Genomic DNA, 13,839 nt, shown 5'->3' on the forward strand with positions numbered 1-13,839 from the left:
ATCCAATTAGAATGTTTGGCAAGTATTCACACGTATTATGCGGTCATAGTTGTTACAGGTAGGCCGGAAGCTATACTGGTATAATGGACGTAAAAAATTGATTGTAAATTATTTTTAACGTTTTTGAGCTTAGATTTTTTTCTCCAACTTAGGAGACATTTGTACTTGAAAAATCATAATTCAACAAGAAGCTATGCTTCGATCCCTGATTCACGGGTCAGGAGCCCAACCTCACCTCACCACACCTAACCTCACCTAACCTAACCTAATCTAATCTAAATTCCGAGGTGTAACCAGCGACTGTAACCAGGTTTCGTACGCACGAAGCGGATGGGTAATAAAATTGAATAATAACGCGTGAGGATTTAGTTCCGGAGTGGGAGAACAATTGTACAGAACGTTATTTTCATCCTTTGGCTCGACGGTGGCGAAATCGTAGTAATATTTATTCGCGTGGTACACCGCTGGCGCACATGCTATACTCTAAGCGAGAAATATGTTGACGTTTATCGGCGGGCACTCGTCGAGCGACGCGGAGTGCAGTGCCGCTGGATACGAGCAACAGCTCCAAGCACATCGTGGATGATCGTGGCTCCCGCTCGAACTGAAAACTGTGGACAGCCCGCCCACAACACGGGAGCCAACTAGCCGAGAGAGCAAAATGGCGAGGTGCGTTTTGATTCCGCGTCGATTCGTCTATTTTTAAAGGTAAACCACATATTAATAGTGATTATTCAAGAAAAAATTTAGACTTGGCTGAGCGAATGCTTTATCCATCAGTTCCGACGGGTTGTCGCGCCAATCCGTGTGGTCGAATCAGAGAAAACAACGTTGAAATAACCCTAAGCAGGCTCGCGCGGGCTCGTGTTTGCCATGTCGTCTTTTGAAACACCAGCGCATCCAACCACTTATTCGAATTTTCTTGTACGTACACCGATCACATGCCGGTGTGTTTACATGGTTTTTGCGGCACGCAAATCGGTGCCTTCGAGGATCAAGGATGCGTCGAAACGAGAGTGGTTCTCGCAACGTATCTTACTTATTAATTACGCGTTTCCGTTTAATATACGACCAGCATATTATCCGTAATAAGGAAAAGAAGCCAATGAAATTTTGGTTACACAGGTGTTCGGTATTTGCATTACTTCATGAATACATTATGAATTCTTATGATAATTCACACTTTGAACTGGTATACACTGTAGAATAGTTCAATGGCATTTGCGCGCCGTGTAAAATTATTAAAGAAATTAATGCGTGTGTGTTCCCAACTCTGACGTCGCATAATTTTTTTGTGCTACAAGTTCAGTTGGGCACGGCATGCGGAGAGTGTCACTCTTTAAACCGGCGTTGTTTGTACATTCTTTAAGCAAATTGCGGAAGGTAATACTATTGAGTTCGATACGCTGGCAGCATTGCCGACACTTGTTTGACTTACTTCTTATCTGTTATAAGACCATTATCATTGAAGAAGCCTTCTTGTTCAAAATCAGGACTGTGTTCAAGTATGGAAACCCTTCTGAAGCCGGCAAAGCTGCTTGCTGAGTGGGATTCTAACTTTGCGCAGGTAAAAATTAGACCCGGATTTTTATACTTGCTATACGTAAGATCAGGTTAAAAATATTATGACCTTGGATATGTCGAGTCTCAAGTTGTTCTTTTTTCTTTAATACACAGAGTGGACTTCAAGAATCTACATACTTATCTAATCGAAATATTAAGATATGCAGAAATATCGTTAGTATTGAAAAACTTGAATAATTTACCAAGTATATTCGAATACTGCCATATCAATTAATTCAGTTGAAATAGAAACTTGTTCGTTTGTCATTTACCGAAATATAACACATGAATTAAATAGAATTATTCTTTTTACACGCACATATTTTGTCGTTCAACATTTTTTTGATACATGGATCGTGTCCTAACTGCGCTTTCGTACGCAATTACGTAATGTCAAATATTGCGCAATATGTTGATTAGAGATGAACCGTCAAGTTAAACTGTGTGTGATAACATTTTTGGGAGGTGCAAGCAATAATCATCGTACGAATGATAATTCGTATGTATCATGTATGTCTTTTGACCACAGGATCTTCATAGTATCAAAGAAACTGTAATCGTTTCAACATTTATTAATAGCCTTTGATTTCATGTCTATAAAAAATTACCATGTTTGTATGAACCGAAAGAAAGTGATGGAAGTTGAAAAATTTCAATAGAAGCTTGAATTTCAGAGTAAAAGGTATACATAATGTAAATATATGAGCTTTCTGAGAATGTATATATGAGAAACAGAACTTTCAAATACTGAAAAAAGTTTATTATTTGGTGATATATGAGTACACTTTACTATTCCAATTCTACAAAAATTAGGACATGTTTTTGTATTTCAGAGCCTGGAAAAGTATTTCCTTTTACTTAAGGCAACACAGAGTGTGAACTTTGGAGAGGCTGCTCTAGTTATACAAAACTCTGCTAATGTATATGCACGTCGAGTTGAATACCTACAGAATGAGACAGATGCACTTAATCAATCTCTCGTCATACACAAGTAAGTACGTTTTGAGTCATCTTGATTTCCACAGAAGACCAAGTCGATATATATGTGAAATGAGGTCGAATGTTAAATTGACTGGGTTTGAAATTCAAATAGTTATCGGTCGCACAGTTATCAAGCTATCGATACAATTTGTTTAAAGATACATCATTGCAATTTTTAGCAATGGGACAAATGGAGAAGAAATAACGGCAAAGAAAAAAAAGTATCAAAAATCCAGTAATGTGATCGATTTCAATGATTTTGAATCATTGGAATTATCAAATCAAATTGGGAAATCCAATAACTTGAAAGAAGGTGCACAAAAGCCTTTGAAGCTGCTCACCCGCCGATTCACCCAACTTGAAAGCAATTTAGCTCAGTTATCATCGCCCATTGAAATACTTAGCACTCAAGGTGAAATTATAGGAAATAAATATGACTTCCGGTAGGTGTTTGAATAATTGTTAAGTCATGTTATGTATACATTGAACATTTCTAGTCCTATATTCATACTTCATCAATTCTCAAGTATTGTAATCTGAATTTACAAAGAAAAACTGATTTGAAATATGTCTAATCATTTCAATACTTTTTCATTACCAAATTATAGATAAGAATTTTTCTTTATCCATGCAGGTGTAACCAACAATTGACTAAAAACTGCATGCTAGTTGATGAACTCACGCCAGACGGTAAGTAACTTGGCTATAATATCCTCCCTCCCCTAAATATCTTTTACCGTCTGATCAAGATTTCGGAAATCCATATTAAACTTCGAACTGAGTTTAGTACTTTCACAATATTAAATCATAATCAACTTGTCATTGTCATTACTTTCACATTGCCAAATGGTCATTACAAGAGTTTGTTGACACAAATAAATAAAGAGACAAGTGTAAAATTTATTTGATTACTTCCAATGGTTATTTAGATTTTGGTCAGCCGTCTCTCACAGCTAGTCCTAACTACCAGACCCCAGCCAATGATACTTCCAACATACAGCTTGATTCTGCATACAGTTCGATGTTGGATAACAATGAAATAGTTGAAAGTACTGAATGTAGAAATTCAGAAGAAATAGAACGTACTGTCACTGACTCTTGTGCTACCAAAAATATTGACGAAAGTTATAACATTCCTAACGATGCTGATGCTGGCTACACCTCAGATGATACTCAAGATGCTGTTGAGCCAGAATTAACAAGGTACATACCAAGGTTTTTTTTTAAAAACAATTACAGAACTGCTGTACATTACTTGGCTGCTGTTTCGGCTTGTAATCAATGAATTATTTAATTGACGGATGGAGAGCAATTACATTTCCAACAACCACGATTAGATTTTACGGACTAAAAAAATCTAGATTTCATCTGTTTTTTCAAAGTACCAAAACGCCAGAATCCACACAGGCTAAGGATAATTCAAATCAACAAATTCTAGAGCCAATACCATTTGAGAATGGTATTCCTGATCCACTTCCTAAGCGTAGGACTCAATTTAAACTGCCATGCCACATATCTTTACTCAAGTCAAAATCGGTAAAATTATATACAATATTTTAATCAACTATCAACATTGTCATAGAGAAGCACTGAAATTCTTTTCTTTTCTTCTCGTACAGCGAAAGCGGAAAAATTTATCAGAAAATAAGAAACGTGAACATCTGACAAAATTCTTGCTGGATAGGTATGAGCTAGTACACAAGAAGCTGAAAGTTGATTCTCCTACAAGACAACTATTCGCACCTATGAAGAAAGGTATGAATAGAATAAAGAAAAATAGCAACGGATGTGACACACTTCATATTATACCACAAGCCAAAGAATTTCCATTTTTCTCCAGTAATCTCTGTTTATTTTAAATTATAGAGGAGTTTGAAGAGTTCCAAAAATCGTTCGACCAATACCTCAAAAACATGCGGGGTTGTGAAACAGATAATTACGAGGCGGTGACCAGCAGCCTGACTAGGGAACTTTTGGGCTTTCAGCGAAATTTTGGCAAGCGAGACCCATTAACAGAAAGATTTACTTACACAGCTGATGATTCCATTACGAATTCTTCGATGATAATTGAGCCTGAGTCAGATCTGTCCAGTGTACCAGAATCGTTCACCACACCTCCACCTACTCCAGAGTCAGCTAATCATGGACACAATTATAGGGAACTTGTTGAGCAGCGAATCAAACAGATCGGTGAAGAGACCAGGGAGCAGTCTGACCTGGAACAAAGAGTAGCTGAATGGCACAGATCGTTGAGACCAAAACTGGTTGCAGCAGAACGAAGGCCAGCATTTCACATGCACGAATACAGTTCGCGAATAATCGAGGCTCTCGAGACTGCAAGCAACAAAAAATTGCCTTTCGGTAATTTAATTCAAAATCAATCTACGCCTGAAGTTGCTAGATACTTTTTAGCTTCCTTACAACTGGTACGTATCGTTTAACAACTTTTTCTAATAATTTTTGGGTACAATTTAGTATTGATTGAAGATCTTATTTGCTGATACTTCAGAGACAACCCCGTATAAACATATCCTGATTGGCCATCAAATAATGAGTACTTAATTTACAAAATACTTTATTAAACACAACTTAATGGAGGTCAGTTTGCTTGTGTAAAATTTCACAATGACTCAATTTGTTGTTTTCCCGGGCTTTAGGAACCGAAAATTTTATGGTCTATATCCGAGATGTGTCCAATTGAGATATGTTGAGCATCATCATAATGCAATATATAGCTTCTTATTCAAAATTATTATTATTATTTTTTCTTACAACAGGCCAATAGTTACGATATTGCAATAAATGCAACTGCGGATTCTGGTTGTGGTATAGAACTGAAACTATTGGAGCAAGAAAGACATCCTCAAACTTTTGACCCGAACGAAAATATTGATAGGTTACCAATATCCGAGATTACTAATGAGTGTACTATGCTAAGGATAAGTACGTCATAGAATTAGGGATTAAGTTGCCCAAAGTACACAGAGTATGTCATTTTACTTACTCAAAACGTCGAGGATAGGTTTTGTAAATACCAAGCTTGACCCTTTGCATTCGACATGGCATGATCTCTCAGAGATTTCAAAGGCGAGTTTAAGCGGTCAACTTCTTTTAAACATCTATGTTGAATATTGAGGTAGTATATTTTATCATTAGACTGTATAACTATTTTTTCAATAAAATTATTATAAATCTAATTGAAACTAGTTTCGAAAATTGATTAATTACTACACAGATTTGAAACACATTTATTTCTGAGGTGAGAATGTTTGCCTTCTATTGACTTCCTAGACAAGTTTAAAAGTATTTACCATTGACACTGGCTTATAAGTACTAAATGCAAAATACGAATACTATTTTTTAGTAAAATTATATGTGTAATAATAGCATAATATATTATTTAAAAACTTTATCGCTTGTTAAAAATTCAAATATGGGGCCTTTAATTTTATATTTTTCAACTGTGCATAATAAGACGAAAAATACTGTTTTAACACTAAACAATTTAGTGAATAAATAAAATGCAAGAATTATTTTTGTTACATAGTATCTATTTAGTAATTGAATTTACAAATTATGTAAATTGTTGATATACAGTTATCCCCAAAATACAATCCCTCCTGTACTCAAAAGCATTGTGTTATTTCTATCCACACATAATTCTATGACAGCATTATAGTCAGGCTACTAAACATTCTCTCCTTCCTCTCAATGACTAATGATCCGAAATCACAAAATAAATATTTGAAATTCTTCAATTAATTCGTAGTATTTAGCGAAGACCTGTTATTCGAACGCACATGCTTTAATTTCTTTGCGCTAAAATTAACAGAAAGTGCGTTTAAAATTCCGGTTGCAGGAATAAACTTTTTTATAGCAAGTCAGTTTTGGAATGTTTTCAGCTTTGGATGCGTTCTGATATATTTTTATCAATTAAATGCTTGATCCAATCTGTGCTTTCCAATGAGGGGGAGCTAGCTCATCTAGTCTGCGGTCCAAAAAGTTAACGCAACTGCCTAATTGAGATGCTGCATCCTCTATCGCAGCGATTCGCAGAGCCTCTAACTCTGGTAATTCATTTTCGACCAAAATCATCTGTGGGAAGTGAATGTATCAGCGACTATCTTGCAATGAAAAATTCACAAAAATAGATAGTAATTGTATAAGCACTAAGCAGTCTATAAAAGTATTTTGAGCACAATAAATTTCATTTTTTTCAACTGATTCTAAAAATTTAAGTGAACACAACAGATCTACGTACTCTTTTCTCAAGATTGTTCAGCTTCAATGACAGAGCTTCTACATACCCAGGTGGAATACTTCGTTCTTTAGGTAGGCCTGTGGACATTGAAACTGATGAATAAAGCTATTCATATTCTTAAACAAACTTCAACTCTCGCACCATTATTTGAAATTGTCATGAAAACCTGCTAACATAACATAAATAAAAGTTCTTCGTAGAATGTGAATTGAAAGAAAAATCGTTATGCATATGATTGTAAAATCCAGTTAAAACTTACAGTATTGATGAATGCGAACAACGTCCACAATGAATGGCCTGAATGTAGAAGAAACAAAATCTATATTAGTATTATCTAAATTGACAAGGCAATTATTAATACAAAATTCTGTGGATAGCAATGGAAAGCAATGCTTTTCAACAGCAGTAAGAAGTATTCTGTCGAAGCCAAGTTGGATACATACTTATCCTTTGAGGAACCATTAAGCAAAGTGGAAACTGGTATTAGATTATTGTCATGTCTTCTGATTTTCAATACTCTACTGCCATCATCTTCAATGCCAACCAAACAGAACAGGGCAAGCCTGAGATCGTCGAAGGTTAGTTCTGGCTCTAAAGTAACTTGCTGCAAAATAGTTTGTAGTTTGTCATTTTCTCCTTCTAAAACATAACAACAAATCATGGTAGATAATAATATGCACGCATTACGTAGTCACACGTTGTCAAATGCAATTTGTGTACGATAATTCATTCCAAGCTAACCTACCGAGTAGATCGTATCTGCGAATTTGAACGCAAACTCTAATTTTACTAATTCCCATATTTTTTTCAAATCTTTTCCAACTTTAATCAGTTGCTTTATTTCGATCACTCAGAAGTAAGCACGGTTAATCACGCTACAACCTGCGAGGCTCCGACGCTTTGTAATTTGTTTTCAGACGTTGGTCGTGTGCAGTTTTGCGCAAGCGCCCAACCAGATGCTCAAATACATTTTCGTATGTATAATAGGTTGCCTGGATTAAGGCGAACCTATATCAGGAATACGATTTCCAAATGTATGATCAGATTCACATGTTAGATTGTACTGTTGATTTTTCCTTCATTTTTAAAGTTTGATTACACTTGTTTTATACCTATATTAGGAAAACGAAACATCAATCCGATATCTCAATATTGGTGTAAATAACATAGATTTATTTGTACATAATTCCATCCTAAAGTATTATAAACTTGAGAGGAAACTTCAATTTAAATTCTTTTCCAACGAAATTTTGAATGGACGTACAAATAAGTCTCGTGCTTGTCTACGGCGTAATAAAAATAATTATACACTAAAACAGCGCTTAATAAATATGTGGATGTGAATCAACATGTTACATTTATACCGTCTAATTGCAGAAGCAAGGTTTACTATAACGATTTAAATTAAACGTCAATTCGTATATTTTTTCGATTGATTAGTAAAACCTAGTGTACTTATCCGCAAAGTACAACCAGGGAGTTTCATTTATCTATAAAGTGTCTTTTTGAGTCAAGCATTGCCATTGCTTTCATAATTCTGATGTATAGAATTGAGATACATCTTTCATTGACAAATTTTGTAAGAATAAAATTACTAACATGAAAGTCAAGTAGCCCAAAACTTCATACCTTGTACAAATAATTCATGTACGCATCAAGAAACAAAATAGCAAAAAAGTATCTTCATTAGATCACGGTATTTTGGTTTGTTGTATGAAATCTAACTCAGGTACATTATAGCTTGCAACATAAGTGCATAAGTGAATATTGACCCTGATTAGATAACATTGTAAAACTGTACATCGGAATTTCTGACTGGAATCTAATGGGGACGAATATTTTTTTCACTGTATGTAAAACGAAAAAAAAACATCTCTACTTATACTTACAAATTAATTTCCTATCCACCGCATACATAAATGTGAAATAAACACTGAAAATCGTTAGAGATTAGTTTATCTCGGAAAATGTACGAGCAGAGATTTAAACTAAATTTCATACGTTATTTTATCATACTCTTGTTTAATAAACAATCTTACTGCCGACTAGGCAAACAAATCAAGACGAATTTTAATCGTTGCTTAACTGACAAATAATTGAATAATAATATTACCAGTAAGACTGTTTGCCAAATCAGACGTATGTACATTGACACTGTTTTGTCGTTTGTCATTAGTTTACCCTACTATAAATTGTAACAATTGTTAGTTTTTTACGTAGCAGAAAGTCAATGCTTTGAATTACAAACTTTCACGATTTGTAGTCATAAGAATTAAAACTAATGTGACACGAATAACGGCCGTTAAATTTTTTACTCTACCTATTGTTGATTCATAGATCCATTTCGAATGTGCAGAAATAAAAGGTTCACTCTTACGAGCTAATTATCATACAGTTTTAGCAAATATTTTTTTGGTAATTTTGTAACAATTACTGATTTTATAGATTCCGGTTTTCAATTACACCAATCCTATGAACGAATAGCTCGTTAGAAACTGATTTCATCAATGCAGAACTGAAATTTTCAACTGATTTTACTGATAGATTGTGCAATTTGATACCCTGAATACAGATTCACAAATATAAACTACTCCGCTTAATATACTTAAATAACGTTAAATATAAATACGAATGAGTAATACTTAGTAATAAACCAGCTACCAAATAATCACCAAATAATCAAAAAAATTGTAACCTCAAAATGATATGGTTCTCTTACCATAGGATATTCTCTACAATTAGATCCCGTTACTCTGAGGTAATGAGATGACCAAAATACAATAAAAAAAAAAAAAAAAATTTATATGTACAGCGTTTATCTTGTGGTATTTAATAATTTAGGGCGTAATTATGTCGTAGTCTACAAGCAGATTACTAATCTAATCGTAATTACGTATTACACGATCTTTAATCGTGGCAATCACTCTGCCAGCAATAAGATGTTTCTATTAACAATTTGAGATCTATATGTACAATGATACAGTCTTTTGAGAGTGATGATTTGTCGCTTTGAAAGATTGAGCGCTTCTAGCTTATTTCTTGATTAAGCTTTTCTGCCAAAGTATTATGCTTGTGTTCATCTACCAAACCTGCTGGTGATTGCCCAGCAAAATTTGTGATAGTCGTTGAAGCTCTGTTCTCTATCAAATACCATGCTAGTGGAATATTTTGGTGGTCAAGAGCATGAAATATTGCTGTACGACCAGATTTAGCATCTCGTAAGTTGATATTCGCTCCAGCGGAAATTAGTTGTTTGACTGCATTTACATTCCCCAACTGAGCACAGTAGTGCAAAGGCGCAAAACCTGAATATAATTGAATAATAAAAAACTTGAAACTAGAGTTTTTACAATTATGGAGATAAAAAGTCAGCACAAAAACTATTGGATAGAAAGAAATTACCTTCAGAGTCTATATTGTCGAGTAAGCTTGGAGAATCCACATGACTAATCAGCTGAGGTAGAACTGTCGAGGACATTTTGCATGCCATAATAAGTGCTGATTCGTGAAGTTTCATGGAAAATGCAGGCTTTGCTCCAGCTTTCAGGAGGATCTCGACTATGACTGGTTCTATGTCATGTTCAACTGCGAGTTCCAAACTCGTCTGTGAAAGATGAATAGCAAAAAAAAATTGATCAGATGTGTGAGCAAAACCATTAGGTATAACCCTTAGTTGTGACTCTGACTCGACCATTTTTGCATCAACATAATATAATTCGTAACATAGTTAGAAATGCATGCGATCTTGATTTAGCAAGACTGGAGTTATAACTCACCTTTCCGCACTCAGTAAGCACATCAACGCTTTGTTTCACAGCTTTAAGAACAATCAGCTGTCTTCGTACTTCCGTGATATTTTCACTCAGAACTGCTCGATGAATCCCCATCATTCCCTGGTTGTCAAATGTTGTCGCCGCTTGAAAATCTTTTTGCAACTGTTCAACAATTTTTGGAATTTTTATATCAGGCTTTGAAAGTACTTTCTGAATTTGGTGCACACTTGATGTTGGTTCATTCAGAAAATCATCACAGAAATCAAAGAAATCTTCTGGTGGAACGTTTGTTTGTGTATTGACACATGCATTGTTCGTCCATTGCTGTGTACAACCAAGAAGCAATCTGTTTTCATGTTGTAGTTGCAAAATTGTGTCACTGATTTGATTAACCTCCAGCCTTTTTAAGGTAGGGAGGTTTTCATTATACTCTAAGAACGTTTTTGGCTCTAAAAGACTAAAAACTGTTGTTTGGGTTTCTGAATCGCTAACAGAGACTGTAGGTGGAACAGGTACATCTCGCTTTAAACCAATTCCACAATCTGCAAGAGCTTTGAGAGCTTTCTCACGTAAAACTTGATCAGGCAATGTACTGAGTGCTTTCTCAATAATATCTAAATCTTGTCGCTTAGGTGATGTAGTAGCAGACATTGAACTGATACCATTTAGTACTACGCTCTGATTGGGGAATTCAACATCGAAACTTTGATTCAAAGCAGTTTCCTCGATCATTACTGCATTCCTAGTAGCATTTGTGTTCCTATCAATTTCCATACTGCTTGTCTCGATACTGGTTCTGCTTGTTTCTGCGTCATTCCTTTCATTTATAGATGACATATCTACGTCTTTAGGTAAAATAACCATCATATTTTTACCTAAGTTTTTACCATTATTTCCCTTATCTTTATCAACAAACCCTGTATTAACTTTATCTGTACATGAGGGTCTAGCTTTTACTTGAAGAAAGTCCGTATGCTGTGTGATAACTACTGAATTCTCAATACCCTCTTTGCTACCATCTGTAAGCGTTACGTTATTTGTTGGACTTGTGACATATTGAGTATTCTCAAGATTCGGTGTATTAGTAAGAGTATTACTTTCCACAGAGGTTTTCGTCGCTTCTATGCTGTTTGTCACAGATTCTCTTTCATTGACGTTATTGCTGTTTTTTTTACTACTTTCCAATGTTCTACTATATGTTTTAACAGGGATCAAAGGTTTTAATTTAGTTTGGAAATTTGTCTGTAATAGGCTTGATGGTGGATTACTACTCTTCCGAGTTACTGTAAGAGGCTTAGAATCAGCTAATGACCTTACAGCAGCTGTTGGTTTGTCAACACGTTCAACAATCTTTTTGATAACCATGTTACTTTGATTAGACCCTTTTGTTTTACATTCACCGAGTCCTGAGATGCTCAAAGAAATGTTTGAGTTTTCTGTACTTGGCATAATGGATACAGATTCGGTACCATATTGATCCTTGTGTGATGCAGAATTCCGTAGCTCAATTACAGTACTCGATGAAGTCTTTTTCTTGGTGTCATTTGAATAAGGATAATTTTCTGCTCGTACCATGACAATTTTTTGCTTGGGAGGAGGCTGACTCAGGTTTCTAACATCTTTATGCATGTTTTTGATGTTGTTTAGGCCATTTTGTTTGTCAACGTGTATCAAAAACACTTGTGAACTTGATGCTATAGGTGGATGCTTGTGATTATCTGGGTGTCTCAATATCATTGATTTCTGTTCAGGATTTAGATTCGCCAGACACTGTGATTGGCTGGTTGCTTCTTTGAATTTTATCGAAGAGACGTTTGCTATCGAAAAACGCTTAGATGGTTGCTGTACATGACCGTACGTGGATGCCATTTGAGGTGAAACCCGTCCATTGCTTTCAACTTTGATTCTGTCCATAGGTTTAAGGATGGAAACAGCTGTGGAACTATTTTCTAGCTTACCAAACATGCTGTGCTTCTTCAGCATTATGGTTTTTCCCTTAATCCCATCACATTTTTGGGGAAAAAGCTTCACTTCTATTTCTCCGAGATCCCGCCCATCCGGAGATTTGAGCTTAAGTTTTTGAAGCTTAGTAGTGAGACTCATCTCCTTATTTGGCACAAATTTCATATTATTTGCATATGGCAACATAGACAAGGAACATTTTGCCCCAGGTATACGTTCTACTCGGGTTGAATTTGACTGTTCTATGTCGGTTGACAATGGTCCATGGATCTGAATAGAAATGTTTTTTTTTCCCAGCTGGACTGTCAGGTTTTCATGCGTCCGAGGCCGTTTCGGTGGTGAAGGACATGTATTATCCATTCGTGATCTATTGTTTTGATAACATAAAACAGATAAGCGTTATTGATAATGTAGGTTAGATACCTAATTCTAAATACTGTTGATATTCGACACTTTTCATTTTATCGGAAAGAAAACATACGTTTTGTGCCAGTCAAGCCTTTTTAATACAAAACGTAATTGAAAATTAACCTATGATTTGTGTCTAGTTGCTCAGTGATTTTTTGAACACGAAATAATAATATTAATGGATAAATACGTGCGTTTGATCAATGTAAGATTATATAGGTTTATAACATACGCCTTCAAAAATCGAACCACATGTAACTAGCTATCCGTTGATCAAGCGTAAGCACTTGAAAAAAAAGAACCAATATTTGCAGGAATCACCGTTTTGCAGATGGAAACATAGCACTATAGAAGACGGGAGATCCCTGAAGTTTCAACAGCGTGCGAGCGCTACATTAGCAAATGGTTGGCACGCGCAACTACAATTATTATGCATAAACATAGGACATTAAAAGAAAAAAAAACCATTTTTTTATACAAGACTACCAAGTCACGTGGTCACAGGGCAAAATATTACATCGCAATTTTTCCTTAACTGGGTAACACTTACTTTAACACAATTATGGTATCAAGCTTATGCTAGTAAAACCAAACTGCGTGCGGGGAAACACTCGGAAATGACCTTCCATTCCAGGTATTTTGCCAGGTGTCATCATGCATAGACTATGCACGATCCACTCGAAAATTGTAGTCCACACCCCCTCTAGACTAAAGTCGATGAGATTTTTGTCCAGTTCAGTCATGAATGTAGGCGATGAAACTGCATTGCAAAACTTTTCCTCGAACATCTATGCTTCAAGAAACAGTCATAAAAAATTTACGATCCCTAAAAATGTGGTAGGACTTTATTCTATGTGCTTTATTCTCATTTCTCAATAAATCTTCATTAAG

At 35.4% G+C, this 13,839-nt stretch overlaps 2 protein-coding genes across 11 annotated transcripts; one reads left to right on the top strand and one right to left on the bottom strand.

Annotated features, from left to right (window-relative positions):
• Positions 1-297: 297 nt before the first annotated feature.
• On the top strand, positions 298-6,391 carry LOC107217694 (condensin-2 complex subunit H2). Of its 5 annotated transcripts, none has more exons than XM_015655324.2 (10): positions 298-708; positions 1,456-1,567; positions 2,397-2,554; positions 2,724-2,987; positions 3,179-3,234; positions 3,474-3,747; positions 3,927-4,080; positions 4,164-4,299; positions 4,411-4,970; positions 5,322-6,391. In XM_015655324.2, exons 2-10 carry the CDS (start codon positions 1,508-1,510, stop codon positions 5,496-5,498), a joined length of 1,839 nt encoding a protein of 612 aa, XP_015510810.1. In that variant the 5' UTR covers positions 298-708; positions 1,456-1,507; the 3' UTR covers positions 5,499-6,391. The 5 variants fall into 5 exon arrangements, with proteins under 5 accessions (XP_015510810.1, XP_046593288.1, XP_046593291.1 ...); XM_046737332.1 differs by having other exon boundaries at positions 1,494-1,567; XM_046737335.1 differs by having other exon boundaries at positions 298-669; positions 1,494-1,567.
• Positions 5,316-13,719, bottom strand: LOC107217666. 6 transcript variants are annotated; one of them, XR_006903881.1, is made up of 9 exons: positions 13,499-13,719; positions 13,270-13,367; positions 10,582-12,907; positions 10,208-10,409; positions 7,551-10,110; positions 7,249-7,444; positions 7,065-7,102; positions 6,806-6,882; positions 5,316-6,639 (listed from the first exon to the last, which is right to left on the bottom strand). XR_006903881.1 is itself a non-coding variant. In XM_015655307.2 (5 exons), the coding sequence occupies exons 2-5, from the start codon at positions 13,287-13,289 to the stop codon at positions 9,833-9,835; spliced, it is 2,826 nt and encodes a 941-aa protein (XP_015510793.2). In that variant the 5' UTR covers positions 13,290-13,367; positions 13,499-13,719; the 3' UTR covers positions 7,550-9,832. The 6 variants fall into 6 exon arrangements, 1 of the variants encoding a protein (XP_015510793.2); XR_006903882.1 differs by having other exon boundaries at positions 5,316-6,664; XR_006903884.1 differs by lacking the exon at positions 13,270-13,367 and having other exon boundaries at positions 13,499-13,717.
• Between the last annotated feature and the right edge of the window lie 120 nt (positions 13,720-13,839).

The sequence above is a fragment of the Neodiprion lecontei genome, chromosome 4 (genome assembly GCF_021901455.1).
Source record: "Neodiprion lecontei isolate iyNeoLeco1 chromosome 4, iyNeoLeco1.1, whole genome shotgun sequence".
Classification (NCBI taxonomy): domain Eukaryota; kingdom Metazoa; phylum Arthropoda; class Insecta; order Hymenoptera; family Diprionidae; genus Neodiprion; species Neodiprion lecontei.

What these genes read in the sequence shown, in the direction of transcription:
- LOC107217666 (XM_015655307.2), bottom strand. Translation starts at nt 13,289, where the DNA reads ATGTTTCCATCTGCAAAACG. An exon ending in TGCTTACTGAGTGCGGAAAG is followed by an intron (nt 10,410 to 10,581) that starts GTGAGTTATAAC and finishes CATCTTTCACAG; the next exon opens with ACGAGTTTGGAACTCGCAGT. An exon ending in CGACAATATAGACTCTGAAG is followed by an intron (nt 10,111 to 10,207) that starts GTAATTTCTTTC and finishes AATTATATTCAG; the next exon opens with GTTTTGCGCCTTTGCACTAC.
- LOC107217694 (XM_015655324.2), top strand. Translation starts at nt 1,508, where the DNA reads ATGGAAACCCTTCTGAAGCCGGCAAAGCTGCTTGCTGAGTGGGATTCT. An exon ending in GGAAATAAATATGACTTCCG is followed by an intron (nt 2,988 to 3,178) that starts GTAGGTGTTTGA and finishes TTATCCATGCAG; the next exon opens with GTGTAACCAACAATTGACTA. An exon ending in CTTTACTCAAGTCAAAATCG is followed by an intron (nt 4,081 to 4,163) that starts GTAAAATTATAT and finishes CTTCTCGTACAG; the next exon opens with CGAAAGCGGAAAAATTTATC.